General features: G+C 32.3%; 1 protein-coding gene, 1 long non-coding RNA gene and 1 pseudogene across 3 annotated transcripts; 2 read left to right on the top strand and 1 right to left on the bottom strand.

Moving 5' to 3' along the window:
- Positions 1 to 3,878: 3,878 nt before the first annotated feature.
- LOC148600166 (uncharacterized) lies at positions 3,879 to 6,546 on the bottom strand. The gene is made up of 3 exons (XR_015918169.1): positions 6,196 to 6,546; positions 5,134 to 5,223; positions 3,879 to 4,080 (listed from the first exon to the last, which is right to left on the bottom strand). It is a non-coding gene; the product is annotated as an uncharacterized LOC148600166 (long non-coding RNA).
- A 596-nt stretch (positions 6,547 to 7,142) lies between these two features.
- On the top strand, positions 7,143 to 11,095 carry LOC148600167 (uncharacterized; annotated as a pseudogene). Its single transcript, XR_015918168.1, has 2 exons — positions 7,143 to 7,226; positions 9,539 to 11,095. The product of XR_015918168.1 is annotated as an uncharacterized LOC148600167 (transcript).
- A 2,285-nt stretch (positions 11,096 to 13,380) lies between these two features.
- Positions 13,381 to 23,997, top strand: LOC148600168 (uncharacterized). The gene is made up of 2 exons (XM_088559341.1): positions 13,381 to 13,469; positions 19,149 to 23,997. Exon 2 carries the CDS (start codon positions 19,631 to 19,633, stop codon positions 20,621 to 20,623), a length of 993 nt encoding a protein of 330 aa, XP_088415467.1. The 5' UTR covers positions 13,381 to 13,469; positions 19,149 to 19,630; the 3' UTR covers positions 20,624 to 23,997.
- The last annotated feature ends 217 nt before the right edge of the window (positions 23,998 to 24,214 follow it).

Here is a 24,214-nt window from a genome sequence, read left to right on the forward strand (position 1 = left end):
CAAGATCTCTCTTAAAAATTCTATAATTTACAGCTTTACCACTTTTATGAACCATATCATGCCACTGCTGTTGAAATTGATCTGATACACATGTTTTAACCACCGTCTTTAACCAAGTATCACTACGAAAAGTCTAAGTAATCCATACATAAGAAAGACCACACTCATCGAGTACCTTTTTAACATAAAGAAGCAATGGAAATGAAATACCACGGTTTGATTGTATCTTTTACAATAATTTTACATTACATATGAATATTTGGTTTGCTTTCCAGACACAAGTTTAGTCCAGTATGTTACCATTCTATGTTTTAATTCTAAAAGTAATAGATGGCAACCCAATTCACCATAAACCATAACACTTGGAGTTGAAGACTTTACACGTAGCAAAACTTTGCAAAATTTTAGGTGAACCTTTTCTATTGGTTCAGTATTTCCGAAGCCCCAAACTTCTGAACCATACAGTAATATAGGTTTTACAACCTTATCAAACAGATCTAGTTGACAAGAAATCGATAGGCTATGGTTTCTACCTCTCTTGAGTATCTCATACATAGCCTTCATTCCCTTTTCTGCCTGTGATTGTATTGCTTTCGCAAATTTTCCACTCTTTGAAAGGAGAACACCTAAATACTTGAAATCTTTGTGAATATCGTTACTAAAATTAAATGTTAGATTGTTGGGCAATCTACCATTACAAAAAACAAAGAATCTTAGTCTTGTTAACATTAACTTTAAGTCTCCAAGTTTCACAGTACGAGAGAAAAATATCTAATTGATTCTGTAGATCCTTTGGCGTTTCAGCCATCAGAGCTGAGTCATCTGCATATAATAAAATAAAAATGTTCATATATAAATTTAGCTCATTTTCTATCTCATCACATATTTTTGACAACCATGGTGTATCACATCTACCAATAAAATCTTCTACATCATTACGAAAAAGAGCAAACAAAAAGGGAGACGGATTTCCACCCTGTCTGACTCCAATTTCACATGGGAAATATTCAGGTGCACCTTTGTTATAAATAATATTGGATTTAGTATTCTTCTACATATTTTGAATAACATCTAACATTTTACCATTTATACTATTAAGAACACATTTATACCAAAGACAGTTCCTCCAAACTTCATCGAACGCCTTCTCAAAATCAATATTTTTAGTCTATTTAGTTATTTAGTCTTCTTATATAACCTTTCGGCATTCTGAACTGTTTGCCAGTGATCTTGACTTTCTAAATATTCTATAATTTATTCTTGCAAATTTGCAGTCTATATTAAACCAAGGCTTATCATTCACGGTACACCTATGGTTTGCCTTGTTAGAATGCCGAGGTACATGTATATAAGTTCCTAAAGTGTGCTTCGCACTGCTAATGAATACATCACATATCTTTCCTACAAGATCGTTCAAATATTTTCTCTTGGTAATTCAAAAGTTGGGTGATTTCATTCAGCTTAGCCTTATCTATATTACATATAAAATAATTTTCTTTATTTTCATTCCATTTCTTAGCTTTCTCTTTCGTGTGACAGATCTTGTACATTTGTAACTTTCACTACCCTGTCTTTCTCACTATTATACATACTCATGGAAATACTCAAAGGACAATGCACATCTGAATATAGTTTCGAAAACTCTAGAACTTTGAAACTAAGAAAACTACTCAAAAATTCAACAGAACTGATGTAATAGTCAACAACGCTCGCGTTTTTACAAGTAAATTTATCCTGTTGGTCACCATTCACCCTCCGTTAAATATAAACATGTTGTTAGATTTACAAATTTTAAGCAACTGTGTACCAAATCTGTTTTTGTCTTTATCACTTTTAATCCTATCTCTGGGGATATTAAGCTCGTCTAAAAGAAGCAAGTTATCATCTACGTATTCAACGGATCCTTGTCATCCAATTTGAAATAGTCTAATTCATCTGAGGTTCTTGCATTTAAATCCCTAATAAAGAGATATGCTTATACCTGTAAGAGAGGGTCACATATTCATTTTCTATTTGGCAAATTGCATCAACGGAAGTATACCTTGTGTATTCCGGAGGAATATACACGATACCAAAAACTGCATCGCTATCTTTATTTACGAGTTTTGCATTTGGAAGTACAATACAGTTAGGTTATTTCTTAACATTTGGTCTCATTTTGTTAAAATAAAGCTATTTTGAAGCAGTCTGCACAGAAATTTCTAGTGTTTTGTCATAAAAAAGTGCATATTTTCTAAATCCTTGGTGTGTGGAGGTTCAAGTCATTTAGTGATTATTCTTATAAAATCAAGTAGCCATGGTAACATACTGAAAAAAAATATTATTGAGTTTTAGTACAAATCAGGGGTGCCTTCCCAAAACTAACAGCCAATTACTATATTTTATAAAATATCAGGCACTTAGACACTACCACAGGATGAAAGCATGCATGAAGTAGGTGGGAAATGGGTAGAAATAATAAGACCCTTTTCGATTCATTCTCTCACAAATTTAGTTCCAAAAGTTCGTGCGAAATAAGGTAATTTGAAAATCAGCCATCTAAGGTAGTACAATACAGTTAGGTCATTTCAGAAAATTTGGTTTAATTTTGTTGAAATAAAGCTGTTTTGATGCAGTTCACACAGAAATTTCCAGTGTTTAATCATAAAAAGTGCATATTTTTAAATCCTTGGTGTGTGGAGGTTCAGGTCATTTATAAGTAATTTAGTGATTATTCTTATAAAATCAAGTAGCCATGGTAACATACTGAAAAAAATATTACTGAGCTTTAGTACAAATCAGGAGTGTCTTTCCAAAACTAACAGCCAAATACTATGTTTTATAAAATATCAGGCACTTAGACACTACCACAGGATGAAAGCATGCAAAAAAAAAGGTAAAAATAATAAGACCCTTTTCAATTCATTCTCTCACAATTTTAGTCCCAAAAGTTCGTGCGAAATAAGGTATTTTGAAAATCAGCCATCTGATTCTGAGGAGAGAACCTAATAAGGCAGGAGACTGAAACGTTCCGGATACCATTTTTCATTTAAATTACACCTGTTTACTATAACATATATTACATCTGTCTATGTATAAATGCTTATCTACATTTAAACAATATATCCACCAAATTTCAACTTTTAATTTTAAGTTTTACAAAATTTGATGGAGGTAATTTGGTGTGTGAAACAGTACGCCTTTATGTAACTGTATAGTGCACCCTTATCCTGAGGAGAGAACCTAATGCGGCAGGAGACAGAAACGTTCCGGATACCATTCTTCCTTTAAATTAAAAATGGATAACCGGACAAATTTTCACAGTGAAAATAAGTATTGCAATGCAGATAAGAAAGTCAAAGTTTCTCTTTCCTCTTTCGTCTACACTGGACTTGACTTTTTATTTTTTTTTATGTTTCGAGAAAAGCAGAGGAGCTTACCCTACCAGTGCACCAGGTCCATGCTCAAAGTTTTTAGTGGAGTCCGAGTTGCTCATTTGCTTTTGTTACTCTGTTAACCCGTAGCAGGAGATTCCGACTTTACCCAGAATTCTGAGCTTTAAGTTTGGAAATCCGAATGTATTCTTCAAAAATCTGTACTTAATTTCAGAAATAGTTTGGAAAGTGAGGACTCAGGCATTTTTTCACTCAGAAAATGTTTGGAAAATATGGACCAAATTTTTTTCACTCGGGAAATGTTCGGAAAGTAGGGACTTAGAAATTTTTTCCCACTGAAAACATTCGGAGAGTTGGACTTAAGAACTTTTGTTTCCAATTCAAGTATAATAGAAAAGCTGGATTTAGATTGTTTCCTCTTAAATGGTTTAAACAAGACTCCATATATCAAATTGTACGTATAATTTGTTTATTGCAATAGAAACATAGCATGTATAATGAATTGAAAAAAATTCTACATTTACGCTCAAGGGTCTGAACTAATACAATTTCAAAGGTTCTCAATCAAAGCACTATACTACAGTACATGTATCTGCATTTGTGTTTTAGATCACAGTATTAAGCTTAAAACACATGGAGTAGCATCCACATTATACAAGGACATTAATCTGGTTTCAATTCTTCTGACAAACTGTAAACGACTCATCTGAAATCAAAAGTTAGACTAGATATACAATGTACCCTTGTTTGGGTCCTGATTGCTCAGTGATACATGAATGATAATGTACATGTACATAGGTAGTATTATAAAAATCATTTTAAGTTTAATATATTGACTGATTACATAAAGAAAGTTATTTTTCATCTTTTTTTCTCTACATGTGTATGACAGCGACATCACAAACTTATTAAATGCTAAGTTATTGTATTTTGAAGTTACAGGTACCAGTATCGTATTGCATATCCCTGAGCGGGTGTACATCAAAACATGGATGCTATAAAAATATAGTGCATTTTCTTTTTGCCTCTCTACAAACTAATGTTTTGTCAAAAGATATGAACAATGACTTATAAAATAGAGCAAACATCACACTGGAAGATGAAGAACTTTTTTAAGAGAAAATCTAACATAATATCATAAAAATGTTCCACTGAAAAGGTTGGTTTGGTGAGTGCAAAACGAAAGTGAAAGTAGGGAAAATGGCTATTTATAGTTCAAGACTACTTTTCTGTCCGATCTTCGTGGACTCACCCTATTTTCTTTGCGGGAAATTATTTTTTCACATGTCCTTAGAAATGCTACATAAGTGAAAGTTTTATTGAATCAATTTACATATTTTTTAAAAAATCCTAAAAATATGCACTTCACTATAGAAGTCTATGGGAAAATTAATACGATACTGAGACCTACAAGGAATGTAATGCTCTTTTAGTTTACACAACCTCAAAACCTGTTGTGTGCATCACATAATTGCGAATATTACTGCACAGACAGGCATTCCTGAATTACTACCATTTTATTTAAATTTGCACACTTTAACTTGAGGGTAATTAAAGAAATATTCAGTATTGTATACCCATCACAATCCAGAATTTACATGAGAAAATGTCAACATCTTTCTTTAGAATGCATGAAATATATACCACACATATGTATGTTACCACTTCTACAATTAGTTAACCTGTTTTGATAATGACCAGTATTATTTAAGTAATCTAATTAATTTTGCAGACTGGACAATAACAGTCTGCAACTCACCATTGATTATCTTTGTTGGTACAATTATACTCTCAAAACCTCAATGTTTACAATTAAAAATTCACCATTTCTGTATACTGCAACCCATACCTTAAAAAGAATGAATGTATGAAATTAAATTGTTGGGTTTCACTATATAATGAAGTACTGAGAAACTACCATTCAGCATTTGATTGTCAGGGAGAATTTGTCGAGAAATTTACGTTACTTAAATTACAAATCACCTATTTAATATTTCTGAAGCCAAGATGCATTTGTCCATAATAATCAATTATTAGCGAATGCCGCGAGCTCTATTGTTATTATGTGTACTTTCTAAATTTCTCTTAAGGTTCCCCAATACACTAACAAAAAAAAGTCATGTCCCGGAAGTAACAAAAAGTGACTGTCCTTACGGAGAAAATACGTCATTTGCTTCAAACAAACAAATAAGAAAATATGGGTTATGATTACGTTTCAGTAGAAATAAATTCATCTTTTCTGATAGTTTTCAAGTCTTTTTCTAATTTGTTTTAATTATTTAAAGAATTGAATGCTATGTTTATAAAAACTTCGGGAAACATGTGTATCTCCGCTGTTGTTGTCAAGAACCTAACCCGCCTCGGAAAAAATATAACTCTGATTATATTATCAAAATCGCAGCACAGCTTTTCTAAGATAGGAAAGGCAATAATTTTCTTGTTTGAAATTTGCAGCTGTCATCTGAACTTTGTTTATGTCAAATGTAAAATATTCCCACCATTGGTGGAGAACTGTAATACTTCCGGTATCTGTACAGATTGAAACTAAAATTGATGTTGCTAGAGTTGCCCTCAAGGGATAAAAAATGTTATGTATTGCAAAGTGCTTAGTTATTGAACATTTTGAGAGCGAGAGGAAACCGGAAAGGGAGGTATGAGGTTGGATTTTTTTTTTTTTTGAAGGGGGGATGTTCAAGTTATTCATTTATTTTTAAAAAAAAATATATTAACAAGACAGTTTTTTTTTAAATAGAAATATTGATTTTGCTTGCTGCTTAAATTTTGATAAAAATATTGAACTTGCGAAACAAAAATTTTCAACCTGTGACGGGCTGTGTACAGTAACTGTATGTGGTTTAAATTGGTTGACACCTCCGTCAAAACTTCGCTTCAAGCATCATGGTAGTATTGTCGTTGTATATTTCTCTTCTTGGTATATAACTTCGCTTCTCCTTCGACAGATACCTACCAAGATATCATTGTTTTCTCGTCGCACTTCGATTTCATGCATTCCGCCGTTGATCGTATTTACATACGGGCATTTTCGAGATACGACGAAAATCGTAAATTTAGAATGAAACTGAATTAAAATAGTTTGAAAAGAGGATTTCTTTGAATGATTTAATTAAAAACGTGATTTTAAGCAATTATTTCTCAAGTGAAGTATTATTTAAAAAATATCTTTTTAATGTCGACGAAGTCCTTTACGTAGATCGATTTTGATTGGCAGATATATCCGGTCCTACATAAATACGTCTGAAGACGCCTGCCAGGTTAAAATACGCCTGTGGGAAAAAAGCATACGTCTGTAGCATTAATATTGTGTTTTCTGTGGAAATAATATTATATTAGCTTAGTATGATGGATTTTGTTCAGATAAATTATCTTTCAGCAAATTATTTGTTGATGGGAAGTAGAACTAGCCGATGTAAATAACGATCTGACAGGCGTTCGACATTCGTGATTGCTCATGCGTAATTGTGTATTGAAATAAAACGTGGTTTACAAAGTTGACAAAAACAAGCCGCCATGATACATGTATAATGCACACACTTCGATCATTTGAATTAGGAAAAAAACCGAGAAATAATTGATGATAAAAGTCGACATGTTTGTTTATAAAACGACATTCTGACCTTTGAAATGTCGACAAGACGAGTTTTAACCAATTATTCTTAAAAAAAAACTAGGAATCTGTTGTACCCTATGAGCTTCCATAACTAATCGTGTGTAATTTGTGGTTATACCAGGAAGTAAAAAGATAACATTCCATACGAAACCAACAGGGCGTTTTTCTCGCTAACGTTCAAATAAGTTAACTTCGTGCTAATTGGGAATACTGACCAGTAAAGAGTAACATTTACTTTTCCATTCAGCATTTACTTCAGTTCATTGTACCATCTTCTTATATTGTCCGTACTTTATTATTTTATTATTGTTGATAAATATGTCAAGGGTCAAACTTTAAGACTAATACTAGTTTCTTTTTGTATTTTTTTTGAAATATCAAAACAGAATGAGGTCTGCCACATACAATGTACACACGTTAAATCCATATATAACAAGTATTAATACTTGTATATTCAAGTACCAATCCACGCAGAATTCAAACATTGCCAATGGTAGAGGGGATTCATGGTGTAGAATCAAAGTACTCATGTACTGAATCAATTTATATCGATCATTTTAGCGCCTCAAATATTCGTCGTATTGCAAAAATATGGAATAAAAGGAAAGTACGGGAATCAAATTCAAACGTATCTTAACATAAGCTTATTGTTATATATGGTTAATATTAAACTCACCGTTTCATTTTTCTTAAATTCACCATTCTGATTATGAAGGACATTTAAAAACACGCACACCAAAATGCATTATAATGCATCATAGTAGCGTGCCAGTTTGCCTAATGTTCAGGTTCGATATTGGTTAACATGGAACACTCCGATATAGCCCATAATTGAACTACAAACTACTAGTTGACCATTCCCAGTTTTTAAATTTTCAGGTCGAAATACAGTTTATCCACTCCAGGTCGAAACTGCCTGTTAAATAATTCAAATTTAAGGAGGTCGATATAGGGTAAAGGACATAACTCTTACGAATCATCATAACGTTTGTATTCTGCATTTGACATCAATCTCATGTAAGCATCAAGTAACTTGGACTGATTTCATTATGTTTCAAATGAAAGCGTTATATACTTGGGTGAAATCGAATATGATGCAACCATATCACTGATTGAAGAGGCGTCCCTTACCCCAGCTCTAACTCCTTAAGCGACAAACCATTGAAATAAATCATGTTCTTAGAAACGTGTTACACTCAACTATCTTCATTTCTCAGTTGAAAAGGTTCATAGCTCAAGTGCTACAAGTTGTTTCATAGACACCTATGTGTCATGTGAAAGTGCTTAGTTTCTGGGCACCTAGTCCAGAGACATGTACAATAACATAAACGATAAAGTATTATAATACTATCACAGGGGCTTGCTCCCACTACCAAATATGCAGTCCGAATAGTATATAACAAGAAAACGGGGATCCCAGATTTGGGGTAACTCGCTTCAACTCAACCCCCCCTCCGAATAAAATCAAATATAATTATTACTTATTACTGCCCTGCAAACAACCTAATAAATAAACACAGGTATCACCACCAAATATTTTTTAATATATAGAGTCGGGCTGCATATTTGATAGTAGGAGCAAGAGCCTGTGATATAATTCCACCATTCATGGCCAAAATAGCAAAATAGAATGATTAATATTGCAAAAAGCAATAATACCAGACCAAAAAATGGCACAATTCCCAGAAATGCATTATCGAAATTCCTATGTCATCGTCTATGCAAAGTTTCATTTTTATTTGCCATCTCGAAGCTTCCGTTGTCATGAGGCGGTAATCGTAATAAAATATATATTTATGATACAGTTGATGATACGTCATGATGGTTTTGGGGGTTATGCTACCTTTTTGTTACAAAAATGGGCAAACGATGAGCGGCAAATAAAAACACGACATCCCTTTCTTTATAATGTTTCTTGACTGGAACCTCTGCCTCAAGGCCTGCATAAGACAGTTTTCCCAATTAGTACTCGGCATTCCTTTTATCATTCCTTTTCTATGATTGAAGACTATTTACAATCTCGCTGGGTTTTCATTTCTAGTTAAACATCAAATGGTTTATTATGCGTTTAAAAATGAATAGGTAACTTGAATATACTCTTATGTAGTTCCTTTTTTACCTTTAAATGTGGATATTGTTAACTTATTCATTATTCTTATGTACGTTTAACTGAGCCACTTCACAACGTATATTATTTTCAAATAGTTTTTCCTTCCTACCCAAAACACAACTAACTGTTTTAAGGGAGCGTCAGCGACCTATATACATGTACGTGGAATGTAAGACCAGAACTGTGAATGGCTAAAATATTCTAACGGAAGTAGTCGATTGCACAAGTGCTCCGTCCATCATTGGCATAGACTAAAATCCTATTAATTATAATGATTATTGGGACAATTTATAATTAGGACATTATAATTCAATTTCTACATTAAAATAATGGATCTGGTTTGATTGGTTCTGTTATATTTCATTTCTTTCGATTTCGTTCTTCGTTTCGTTTGATGTTATATCGAATTCGTTTCGGACTTTACAGGTACTTCTGATACTCTGTATTATGATTGAACCAGGAAGCTTTAACACAAACTGCAACAAATAGCTATCTTACCGTGACCCAATGTCACATTGTTTGGCAAACAAATGTATTTTCCCGCGTTTCGCTAGTATAGCGGGAAAATATTGTATTGCCAATTCGAGGTTGATCACATGATATGTGGCCGAACCAGTGGTAATTGGTTTTCAGTTGGGTTTGTGTTGTCATTCTCTAGCCACCTTTCGCAGTGACAAGTTCAAATATGGACGCCAACATCGACGAAAAAATTCGAATTGAAGTCGTCAGTGCATTGACAGTCGCCCAGAACAACATGATGTCTGAAATAAGATCACTTTTTTCTACTGAAATGCGTAAGATGAATGCACCGCAGTAAGATATCGCCGACACTCAGAATCTGCTTAAAGGACACGGTTAGTAATGCAGTCGCCGCCGCCGGTATTCAGGATGGTTCATGGATGCACTGTTTATCTGACAAGATGACTTCTTACATTGTGTCTTCCAGGAGTGACACTACTATCAAATCTTATTTGAATTGTTTTAAAAAATGGGAATGGTTTATTAAAAAAACAGGGGTTTTCAGCATTACCGGCCCAGCCCATACATGTCGCATTATATATCACATATTTATTACAGTCCGGTTCCACTTGTAATACCATTAACTCCGTCGTTTATAGTTTGAAATGGGTTCATCAAAATAATAACTTACCCGATCCCACTTTAAATTCTTTCATTGTATCTCTTCAAGAGTCGGCAAAGAGAATCGCATGTCCTCAAAAACATAAGAAAGATCCCGTAAATACGGATTTATTGATAAAACTTTGCGGAAAATTTAAGGATTCAGAAGATTTATTGGTCATTAGGGATCTAACCATGATTCTTTTGAGTTACGCTGGGTTCCTCAGATATGATGAAATAAGTTCTTTACTTTGCAGAGATGTTAAGGTTTTTGATGATTACTTAGTCATTTATATAAACAAATCTAAAACTGATCAATACAGACATGGTAATGAGGTTGTCATTGCGAAAGGTTCAACGGTGGCTTGCCCTTTAAATATGTTTAATAGGTATGTTAAATGCTCGGACATAAATTTGTTTTCTGATTGTCATCTGTTCAGGCCCATATTTAGGAGCTAGTCCGTATGCAAATTGATTTACAAAAACAAGAAACTTAGTTATACAGCTGCACGTCACAGTATTCTAAACAGGTTGAGGATGATTGACAATAGTTTGAATTTAGGTTTGCATTCCATGCGCTCAGATGGTGCTACAGCAGTTGCTAATTCCAACGTAAGTGATAGGTGTTGGAAGAGGCATGGAAGGTGGAGGTCAGATACAAGCAAAGATGGGTACGTTGCGGATTCATTAGAGAAACGATTAGAAGTCACACAAAAACTAGGTTTATAGACGCTCTACTTTTTCTTCGGTTCCCCCTATCTTTGTAAGTCTATCTTGTACGGTTGGCTGGTCGGCAAAATAAAATTGTCTGAATTTGTTTTTTAGCCCATTTATATATACGAGTATGACTTTACACTTAGAGTGTTAAAGAGGTATTGCTTTGCTGAAGGCAAACAAAGGTATTGCTTTACTGAAGGCAAATAAAGGTATTGCTTTACATAATTTACATGTAAAGACACGGATTTAATTTTGCTTTACATTTACATGTAAAGGAATGGATTTTGATGCTGCTTTACATTTGCATGTAAAGTTTTGGATTGGAGTACAGAGAATACTAACAAAATGTTTCCTATAGAAATTTATAGTTAATTAGTGACAAGACGTGTCAAGTGGGGACAAGAAAGGTCAAGAATTCGAGAAATTAAAGCGACAATTTTTTTCCTTTAAAGGCAAAATAAAGTGACATAGGAAAAAAATGAGATAATTATTGAAAAAATGAGTTAATTATTTTTAGGAAAATTTAGATAAAAAACGGAAGTCAATTGATACAAATTTAAAATTTAAAAAAACATCTTTTCTTAATTTGACCAATGAACAGTTAGAACAAATTAGATACTACAATTCATAAAGAAACTATATCTATATATATTAGATTTGATTTGATGTGTTTTCAAATTGATAAAAGTATGGAAATATGTTTTATGTGAAATAACAAAAAGGAAATTATTTGGAAACAATATTCAGTGGTATGATTAAAAGAAAAGGTGATTTTTTTCTTTAATGGAAGAAAAATATAGCAACATGCATTGTTATAGAAGAACTTAGTTCAAAATATATTATAAAATAGGTTATTATCTAGAGAGATATGAAAACTTGAAAAAAAATAATACCAAGATTAGCAATATGCCTTATTCTAAAAAAAATTGTGTGGTCGGAGCTGAGAGGTCGAGGGCATGGCATGGCTCCTCGAGATGTCGACTGCCTCCCCCTCCGACACGTTTTTATGGACAGTCACTATAGTTTTCTTTTCGAGTGACATTTTGGTGTTTGGGGAAAACTAGTTACTGGTGGAGTCTGGTGGAGCGGTGGTGGTATTTTCTTGCTATGACTCTGGCGTACGTGTATTTTTGTTTTTTGTCCGTGGCCCATCGGACACTACATGTTTTCAAGGCTGGCCTGGTAAATAAAGATATCAAGTTTTGACTCTTTATTGTCCTAAACGTACACAGTGATCAAAATATATTTTTCTAATAATTTAAGCTTAAAACTATTTATACTTTTATTTACTTGATTAATATACTTTTTCGTTTATTTATTTTAATAAATAAGAATTTAATTATTTTGCATTTACTTAGTTGCTTTAAATGGAACTTCAACTAAAAACTTTACTTCTAAAATTCTAATTATAAAAGTTAGAAATAAAATATCAAATTTAGATTGTTCACGTACCTGGTAAATAAAGTTACCGGTAACTCGACATTGTGTTAAATTTCTGACAACCTTTTTTTTTTAAAAAATATTTTCTTGTTTACAAGTTATCATTTAAATTTACACAAATCATTCCCTCTCACTGTTATCTTCATTATGTCTTTTTATATTCAATGAATTTTGATGACATATTTCGAAGTCAGATTTCACGGCCTATTGGAATATCAATGGATCAACAGCAGAATATTTTTGTGTGATCATGACAAACATAATTTATTACTAATTTCAAGACAACAAACTTAGTTAATATTGAGGTAGCCTTTATAATGCTAATTTTTTTGAGCATTTTTTTTATTTACTTTTCTGGGGGGGGAGGGGAGGGTTTCACAGTATTTCTAGTTGATCATATAAATTCATTAAAACATAAGGACAAGTTAAAATGGCAACGGGCGTATCATGCGCTTTAAAGCGCAGCTGTTTATATATTTTCTTTAATGAAAGAAAAAAAAATATGGCAAAATGCATTGTTATAGAAGAAATTAGTTCAAAATATATGATAAAATGGGTAATTATCTAAAGAGATATGAGAAATGCAAAAATAATACCAAGTTCAGCAATATGCCTTATTCTGAAAAATGAGGGAATTGAATCTTTATAACATATATTGAAGTAACTTTTCCTGTAACTTTATTAATTTGTCTCTTTCTTTTTTATTATTTTTCTTTAATGAAAAAAATCTTCCTGAGGCTACTATCATTTTGGAAATATTTCATTTTTGGAAACAACCTTTTATCTTCACATTTTTACCTCAAAAATATTCTTTTCCTGGTTTTTAAAAACATTTTTTTCCTATTCTTCTTTTTTTTTGCTTTAAATCAAACACATAAATAAACAATTGTATGTCTCTGTTTAAATGAAAACAAAATTTTCTTTGCGCTATTCGACTTGTTGTTTTTGTCGCTTTTTGTCACCTCTTGTCGTCAATTAGTGAGACCCGCAGACATACGTCATCATTGAAACAGAAACTCCGCGTCTGTTTGAAAGACGCAGGACCACCGCTAATTTAAATCCCTGACTGTGTTGCATGTCTGTAAGTCATACAAATATATTGTCCCTCAATAACTGTGTTGATTTTTAAACTTGATATATACGGTTGTGCCAAATTAAGACATGACAGTAACCTTTTGGGATTCGGTGCAGGAGATATATTTTTGTTTTGACCACCACCGATCCCGGAAGGGATTAGACATGCTAGTACTTAAATTTGAGATTCCTGGGAGGTTTAACCTTACTCCTACAACGTAAGAAGTTTGAATTCTGTTCCCCCATACCCCAATTCTTAGGATGGCATCAAGTCAGAAAATAGCTTGCCAGATGGCCTCTAGCATTGCTGGAGTAGGTTTAACCTGTGTAATCACAACTTTGGATTTTTTTAACGGAAAACAAATGCTTAATATACATGTATGCACAGTAATTTGAATATTGGTGACAAATAGCAAGAAAAGAGTCAAATATTGCTATTTGTCGCTTCAATGCAAACGACTGATGTACGTATCTGCAAAGTCAGGTCAAGAGGCTTAGTATTTTGACCACTCTGCTCCATGAGGGTTAACCTACTGTATGAATAGTAATCAAGGGAACCAAGATTCTAGCAGAAATCAAAAGAAAGTAATACAGTGACAAAGACAATACATGGAAAACAGACATAAAACAAAAAAAAAGAACATGAAGTACATGTAACTAAAATAATACATACGAAGTAGGTTAAGAGTCCTCTGCTTTTCTAGAAACACCCGCTGAGTTGCTCATAAAAAGTCCAGGGTAGTTGAAAGATGAAAGGTTTATATAAACTTATTCTATAAGTTGATAAAAAAAGAATGGTAATAAGCTGAATCTACCACCGTCAAAAGAAAAAAATATCCCCAGTCCAAATCACAAAATAGTACGTTTCGCAGCACAGCTGTATGTAACTGATTTTAACCTGTATGAAGGTCTAAACTCATTCAAAAGTCGATACATTTTGTAACAAGCTTTATCTGTTTTTGGATGCGACGCTGGAGAAATTTTTTTGCTTTGACCACCACCGTCAAAACAAAAAAATATAACCAATGCCAAATCCCAAAAAGAGATTATACTAAGCTGTATATAATTGATTTTAAGAGAATTGTCTCCTGGACTAAAATTAAAATTCATAGTTTAGTTTAAACATATTTTATTTGCATATAAACAAAAGGGATTGAACAAAAGTGAATCACACTTACGAGGTTCTCTCCTAAATACAATATAATATACAATAACAAAATGACATTGAGCATGCATCAACTGTGTATACTTATAATAATCAGTTAAATTTAAAGATAGAAAATAAAGAGAAAGACATAGAAAAAAAAAATTGACAGAAAAGTAGTGGTGATGATAATGGTGATGATGGTGGTAGGAGAGTGGGTACACAAAGTAATATCTTACAAGTTATTAGACAACAGAAAATCTCTCAGAATCTTTGATAAAGGCTAGAACGTGCTTCAATAAACTTATGTTTTGATCATGTGTTAATTCCAAACTACCACGTGTAAGAAGTTCAACATCTATTGTTAAAGTATCAGGAATCCAGTTAATGTGGTTTAAAAGGCGTGCTCTTATTTCATCATATAACGGACAATGAAAAAAGAAGTGATTAACATCTTCCATTCTTCCGCATCTACAAAAAGGTGCATCCACTATATTCATTCTGTGCAAGTCATGCTTTAAGGAAGATACAGAATGTCTTAGCTGGGTCAGAATAATATTTAGTTTCCGTGGACCAACAGAAAAATGCTTTGGAACTTGCAAGATATTTGTATTACTTTTAAAAGCGGGCTTGAACTTAGAAATTGAATCTAGTTCTCTCGTGCAGATATCGAGTTTATTCCATTCTTTAATTGTAGAAGGAAAAAACGACTCGCTTGTCACAGATAGTCTACAAAAAGGCTGCATAATGTCATTTCCATTTCTAAGTGGGTAATTTGTAAGTGACTGGATTTTAGGTGGAATTAGATCGCATAGGTATGCAGGTGCATTTTTATGTTCGATATTATACATCATGTTTAACTTTCTCCTATTACGTCTCACTTCTAATTTTTCCCAACCAGTTTCTCCGTAGAGTTTTTCTGAGTTGGTGAAGATAGGTAAACCTGTCACTATTCTAGCAGCTTCCAATTGAAGTCTTTCTAATTTAGACGAAAGACAAACCCCACAATTATCCCAGACTTCAGGAGCATATTCTAGTATGGGTCTAATGTAAACTAAGTATAATTTCTCTAATGTATTACGGTTAAGTTGGTATTTTAGCTTTCGCAAGATATTCAAGTGTTTTTTAACACTAGTTACAACGTTTTCAATGTGATCGTTCCATTTAGCATTGCTACTAAATGTAACACCAAGATGTTTGTGACAATCTGTGATTGGAACGCTTGTACCGTTTAAGGAGAAATTAAAATCAGGCTTTTCGATGTTTGAAAATACCATAATCTCAGTTTTGTCCGGATTAAATGACATAAGCCATTTGTTTGACCATTTGTCCAGTTCCACCAAATCATGACTGATAACAGAAAATATCTGCTCTCTATCAGAGTCAGAGTAACTGAAAGAAGTGTCATCTGCATACAGTCTGCACAGAGATGTCAAATTCCCTGCAATATCGTTTATGTATATTATAAAAAGGAGAGGACCGAGGACCGAGCCCTGAGGAACTCCAGCCGACAGAGAGCAGCTGTTAGAGGATGATGTGTTTAGAATCACCTTTTGACGTCTATCTAATAAATAACTTTTAAACCAGTTAACAAGATTTCCTGATATACCATACGAATCTAGCTTACACATAAGACCTTTATGCCAGACTTTATCAAAAGCTTTGGAAAAATCGCAAAAAACAAAACAGTTAATTTCTTTTTTCTCAAGTGAATTTAGGATGTTACTATAAATTTCAAGTAGTTGGTGGACAGTCGAATGTTTTGGAAGAAAACCAGATTGATATTTGTAGATGAGATTGTTGCTGTGAAGATGGTTGTACACATATTTGAAAATTATTCTTTCCATTACTTTTCCAACACAACTTATTAATGATATGGGTCTATAATTGGATGGTAAAGATGTATCACCCTTCTTGAAGAGAGCAGTCACATTTGCCAATTTCCAACTAGTAGGAAATTTGCATTGCTGAATAGATTTATTAAAAATTTTCTGCAATGGGAGAGCGATTTTATCAGGACACAGCTGAAGCATTTTATGACTGATAACATCGGGTCCAGATGCTTTATTTGGTTTTAGAACCTTAATAATATCAATAATTTCAGACTCTTCTATATGTACGTCCGATAATTTATGATTTGTTCGGTTTTGAAATTCCGGGACTTGATGATTTTCTTCATCCAATTTAGTGATTGAACAGAAATATTTATTTAGTAATGCACACTTCTCGTCATCTGCATATGCTATATCATTTAAATCCTGATCGTTTATAATATTCTGAAGTGGGGGTATAGAGTTGGAACCTTTGTTTGACTTAATCAACATTTTCATTATTTTCCAGTACGCTTTGGGGTTGTTAACATTTTCTAAAATGAAATTGTCCAAATTACTTTCGAATTTTTCTTTTGCTGATTTTTTAAGATTATTAACTCTATTTCTCTGCCTCTTGTACTTAAGAATGTCATCGTCGGTTTTTGATTTTAATGCCCTTTTCCGTAAACGGTCACGTTTTCTTATTTCCCTTCTTAATTCGTTATTAAACCACGATTTGTCATTTCGTCTGATGGTAACTTCCCTAGTTGGAATGGACCTCCCCGCGACGGCCAGAAATGTTTCTGTAAATATATCAGTCATTTGATCTACATCTGTACCGTCGGGAAGGAGGGCATTCCAATCCAGAGCCTGTAAATCAGCTGAAAACTTTTCTTTATTCGTTTTATCATACAACCAAATATGTCTTTTAAAGGCTACGGATTCTTTATGTGGGCACAGTAGGTATACTACAGCTGCATCGTGGTCCGATATTGATCTCGGAACATCAAAAACATCAGAAAAGCTGTACGACAATGTATCACTAATAAGTATAGGGTCTAATAAAGATCTACGTTGGTCAGTTACTCTTGTTGCTTTCTTGATCACATTAGCGAGATTAAACAGATTCATTGTGTCGAGAAGTCTATTATTTTCTCTGACAAGTAAATCCGTATTCAAATCTCCACAGATCACTAAACCGTGACTGTATAGGTAACTTGTACCTATCGAGTGGTTCAAGCGCGTGTAAAATTCCGAATCTGTACCTGGTGGACGATAAACATTACATAATAGAAATTTTTGACCCTTTGCAATAATTTCGACCCAGATAGTTTCATCAACATCATTTTCCAACATATTCATTCGTTTTACATGGATATTTTCCTTGGTTAATATCAAGATACCGCCACCGAACGCATTTCTATCTTTTCGATGAATGGATTTAGAAAATGATTCTAAATGGATTTCTTCGTCCTTAATGTTTGGATCTAAGTGTGTTTCTGTGATGGCAATAATATCAAAATCTTCACAAAACAAGTTTAAGAAATTAAGTTTGTTTCTGATACTTCGGATATTGATGTTACATATCGATAGTGAGTTGTCGGTGACCGATGACCTAGTAGATGATCCTGGACCAGGGTTCATCTCTATGTTACCGATGATCAAAATAAAATGGAGTACAAAAAGCAGAAAAACAATGTCAATATTAGGATTAACTGACTGCAGGACGGACAGATTGACGACGAGAAATGTACATTTTTGATTAATACACAACAATTCAAAGAAGGTGGATTTTGACGGTTTTAGTGGCCCAGATTTGACAAATCTTCTGTTGTTGAATATACCAATGGCTGCCCTGTAAGTACTAAGGTCACTACCCATCATCTAATACAGGGACAGATATAAGGTAAGTTACCTCAGTACAGCCATGGTTATAAAGTGTAACCCGTATCAAATCATCATCACCAAGAGAAAAGATAAACAGATATAAAAATGTACAAAGAGAAACAATATAAAACACAAGATATGGAGACATATACAGGTAAAAGACAAATATCATTTCATTGGGGAATTTAGGGATCATTTTGAGAGATTTTCACGAACACAGAAATGCATTAAAATATGGTAAATCATAAAAGCTGAAAATTTGTATAACTACATGTACTTGTATTTAGTAAATTTAGATATAAAGCATCATACTAAATAATTGCAGAGATATATCCATCACATTGCACATCGTACCCATTGGATGGTTTTGTCAGGATTGACAGATCCGCAGAACTGCAACAGCAGAGGTCTAGGACATGTGTTACAGTTCTTCAGGCCTAGCAGCAATCCAAAATCAAAACAAAGTACAAAATACATTACGATGGAAAATACATAAACTACAATATAAAAATATATTTTAGAATAATTCTGAACACGGACTACAGTAACTACAAAACACAAACAAAATGAATTATTCGGGTATCATGAGTAATTTTGAATGCAATACCATGATATTTTGAATTCAAATGACATTATATTTCATTCATACACATCAAGCAGCATTTGTTTTGATTTTAAATAGCAGAAATGAATGATATACACTTGGTACTTATTATATACAATATATTAAATAACTACTGTTTTTTTAACAGTGTCTACAAGCAAGATATTGGTATGAAGATTATAAAACCTGGTTAATGAAATTATTCCAAAACGAAATCATAGTTTTCTCTCTATATTGCAGAAAAATGGCATCATTCATCGACAAAAAAATTCAACTCGACTGTGAAGAACACAAGCAAAGATATCAATATTACTGTAGATCACACGATTGTGTAAAGACACTTTAGATATAGAAGATGTCATCGGTAACGTAAAATCATCTGCAGTTTTCGAGGATTTGTGGACCAATATAGAAACAAATCTTCAAGCTGTCTTGAATGCAATCATTGATAGGGAAGAAAATGTGAAAAAACTACAGAAAAAGAAGGAAAAACTATCAACAGAGGTAAAAAAAACCCACAAAATCTTATTGATCAAATTAAGAAACTAGAAAACAAAACACTCTCAGAATTAGAGTCAGTTGTAAATGAAAATATAAATGAAATCAAAGCCACCACAAAAATCCTGGAGTCAAATAAAAGAAAACTTGGTGAATTATTGGAACAAGAGGAATTCGTTAAGAACCATGCATCAAATTTCCAAACATTCATAGCAACAAAACAAATGGAGAGAGAAATTCAAGAATCAGAAGAAATCTTACACAAATTATCTGAAAAAGGAGCCATGGATAATACAGACATAGAAATGAATGAAAACATCACAGCAGACGACACAATTTTTGGAATAAAAACTCTGTGTGACATTATAGTATCAAGAGAAAAACAAACAACATCCATAGACATAAACAAACCAAACATAGGTCAGGCAGAGGTGAAGACAAGATTCCCCAGACAACTGACACTTAAGCAACAGTATACAGTAGATCAAGGTTGGTGTTCTGGTTGTTGTACGCTGCCTAATGGACTCCTGGTGTTAACTGATTGGAACAATGGTGTAGTAAACATACTACACAGTAATGGTCAACACAAATCATCAGTCAGATTTAATGGAGGATACAAAGCAGTATGGGATGTAACAGTCATCAATGAGAACCATGTTGCTGTTTCTAATCCTGGCCCAGAAACGATCTCCATCATAGATGTAGACAGGAGTAAAATCATTAAAACACTTCAGATAAAGAGTCTAGTCACTGGAATTACACATAGTGATGGACATTTATACTTCTGTGTACCTCAGATAGGAATCCGAAAAATTAATATAGATACAGAAAAAATAGACAAACTCCATGATGACCAGACTGTTGATGGTAATTCATATATAGACACAGATGGCAACAGAATATGTTATACCTGTCCTGACGACAACAACAACACAGTTACTGTCTTAGATTCTGACCTCAGAGTTATCTTCACATTCAAGGATCACAATACAATGTCACGGCCTCTTGGAATATTAATGGATGAACAGCAGAATATTTTTGTGTGTAATTATAACAAAGATAATTTATTACTAAATTCAAGGGATGGAGATAAACATGAAGTTGTAGTCGGTGGAGATGATGGGTTGTATGGCCCTCTGTGTGTACATTATGATAAAGTGACCCATCATCTCACTGTTGTTGATTTGAAGGTGGTCAGGGTATTTACTGTATATTGACTTTTGATGGAGAACCAAAACTGAGATAAACAAATTATTGAGATTAATTTGATTTCAAGGTAAGAAAACAAGTTTTATTTTTTACATGCATACTCGAATTCAGTTTTTTTAATTATCTTTTAAATTACTCATAAGTTTCTTTAAAACAATTGCCTTTTTATTCATGTCGTTCTATGTGTTTTATTGGTCCGAATCTTTTGTATTTGATAGTAAATAATATAAATAATGTGAAAAAAACCTAATATATTCATTCCATTGATATTCATGCATCTAATGTAAGTCACTACATGTATATACCTTATGATGTCTCAAAAACACCTAATTTTAGAGTTCCGCATACACTATAAGGTTTCAAAAATGAAATTTTTTGTAGAAAAACTGGAAAAATATAGCTGACTGTCTGCTTATGTACCTGATAAGCTTAGAACCTTACATTATTTTACATTTGTTTCAGATCTTTTATCATTCAAAACCCAAATAAAGGCTAACTTTTAATATCGGACACAATCGCACTTGAACAAGCTCTGTACAGGTCTGGTTTAAATTGATCTGGAGTGACAGTTTTAGCTTTGAAACCACTTCTTATTGTTTTCAATGTACATTTGATATGTGTAGACCACTTTATGTTTGAAGTTGATCAATTTAAGTCATTGTCAGCATCATAAAATGAGTTTTCATATGTGTACCCTTATACATGGTCTAAAAGTGCATTGACCATGGCCGCATGTATAAAAACCCAATTTTTGGCGTTAAAGCAGCTGGAACTTGAGTAAACTGAACTTCGTTGCATCAAATACACATAATATGATGCAACCAATGTAAAAAATCACAAAAATATTGCATTTGAAAAAAAAAATGTACATTTTAGAGGCGCCTTATTTCCTTTGACCATTGGACATGCGAGTCGTGCAATGTACCACTGATACTAAATTTGCTACAACTTACATATTTTTCAACTAATCATGATGAAACTTTGTACTTGAAGTCTAAAAAGGTTCATTTTGACATGAGTGCAGTTTTTATTCAAATTGAGCACATTTATTGATCTAATAGGTACGAGAACACAATATAGTTCCAACTTTGGTAGTAGGTACCTTCCACATTTTTTCATATTTTTACTGGAAATTTATTTTATGAAGTTTTGCCTCTAATTGGTAGAAAATAGGTTAGAATTACATGGGATATTTTTTCATTAATCAATTCTGACTAAAAGTTGTGATTTGGTTCAGTGGAAGAAGGTTAAAATTCAGGACTTCTAACTCAGTTCATTTGTCATGTTTACCCCATCTCTGAATTATATGTATTAATTTCAGAAAATGATGGTAAAATTTTCTACAATTTATATATAAAATCCTGTTTGTGCATATCTTTAGGCTAGAGAAGTTTTATTCAGTTTGCACCGGTGGAATTTTTTTAATCTACTCAAATGTGTATATTGAAATGCACTTGAAAATTAATTGCGGTCTCGTGCCTGAAGAGCTGAAATACCGTGATTTCCCGCCACATTTCGGGTTCCCTGCCAATTGAATACTGTATGTGGTAAGTTATATAATAGGTACCAGTTGTAACATTTTCATTCGGAACTTCGGGTTTTTCTTTCATTAAATATAAATAGCAGAAATATGATATAAGATAATGTAAAAAAAGCTAAAAACAGGCTGAGGTGAATTCGAGTATGTAAGGTTTGTTTTTCTAAAGTAATTTTAATAATGTCAGACATTTCCACCTTTTTTTTATTGTCAGACATAAATAAACATACATTTGTTCATATGATAATTAACTTGATTAAAAGAAAAGAAACATGATTTCAGTTTTGGACTTTATTTTCAAAAATCTTAACAATATTTGACAGAACTTTCTACTTTTATCTTGGCATAAGATTACAAAAATATGATAATTATTAACTTATTAAAAAATCTTTCAAATAGTACAGAAAGTTCATATTGAGTACAGTGTAAAATAAATTTCATTTATATTTTTTTATCAATCAGTGTTGGTCTTCATCAAGATTGTCAAATACATGTACATGTATCTACATGTATATGTGTCATCATTGAAAGTAATTTTTGCCTTTTGTTGTACATATTTGCATTTTCATGTTTCTAAATAAATGAAATTTTCTTGTTTGAAAACTGAAAATAATTAAAATTAAAAATTTAATACTAGTATTACTTTGTGTAAATATCTAACACCATACATATACAAGTTACAACATCAAAATATGAATGTGGTAAAAATTAAGTACATGTACATGTATTAGTGATTTATTCATACCCAGTATTTACATGTAGGCCTTTAAAAATAACTTTCTTTAAAGCAATAATTAAAAAAAGTTCAGTCATGTAATTTACATGTAACATTTTTTTAGTCATGGTTTGAATTAATTTAATACAATTTTTTTGGCAACATGTGATATCCTTATAAGTCTTCACTGCTTCAACTAAAATGAACATATTTTTTTAAATGGTTGATTTATTTCAGAACTTTTATTGTTTTTTTTTCTTGAAATATCAATTACATGTATATTATTGAAAGATTGTACTAAGGACACTAAATTACCCACAACAGTGATTACATGTACTTGCAATTTCAATAATAAAAAGAAATACATGTATCTCCTATTTATTGATTCACATGTAGGTACATGTACATGCACATCTACATGTATAAATGTTGATTTTAAGTCAGTTGTAAATATATATGTACATGTATGTGTATTTGATTTTATATATTTAGCACTAACAGGGGTGGATGGAAAAATTATGAAAAAGGGGAGGGGTGCCAGGTTATTAGTTGCCCATTAAGATCCATAGATTACGCATATTAAAAATTATTTAGTGGGAGGGGTTTACACCCTGAACCCCTGGATCCGCCACTGTAATTATGTTAACACATATACCTGTATTTTATAATTAGTTCAAATCTAATGAATGATTCATGTGAGCAACAATGCCAGTTTGTATTTTTATGACTAATAAGATTTTAACATGTATATGTAGTTTGAATGGTGCATTTAGAATGATTTGGTGTTTTTTTTCTCTTGATGGACTAAGACAATATTAATTTATTAAACAAATTGATTTAAAGATAAATAAAATATGTTTAATCTATAATGATTTAATTTATCAGAAATCTTTATAACAATATCAGATATTATCTTTTTTTTTCTAAGAAATGTTTTTTCAGAAACATGTTTTAATTTACTGACTTAATTAACTTTAATAACTTTTTATTTTTTTATTTACATAAATGTAATACATTTTGCAATTAACTTAATTAAAAATCTTTAAAAAAAATAATACAAAATTACTTTGTATAGTAAAATGATTGATTTTTTGGAAATTATTTCACATTTCTTTATTAATAAATCCTGGTCTTCATCAAGTTTTTCAAATACATGTATCTAGATGTGTCATCTGTGAAAATCAGTTCACTTCATTGTTGTTTTACATGTATATAGTTGTATTTATCATTTTCATGTTTCTTTATTTGATTTAGTCATACTCAAATGATTTATGAAATATTTATTTGTTATTTGTCATGAATATCATATATACATGTACATGTATATTCTTTGAAAAGACTCTTTAA

Source organism: Perna viridis, chromosome 13 (assembly GCF_037379345.1).
Source record: "Perna viridis isolate PV_CMFRI_1.1 ecotype Kerala chromosome 13, ASM3737934v1, whole genome shotgun sequence".
Lineage (NCBI taxonomy): Eukaryota > Metazoa > Mollusca > Bivalvia > Mytilida > Mytilidae > Perna > Perna viridis.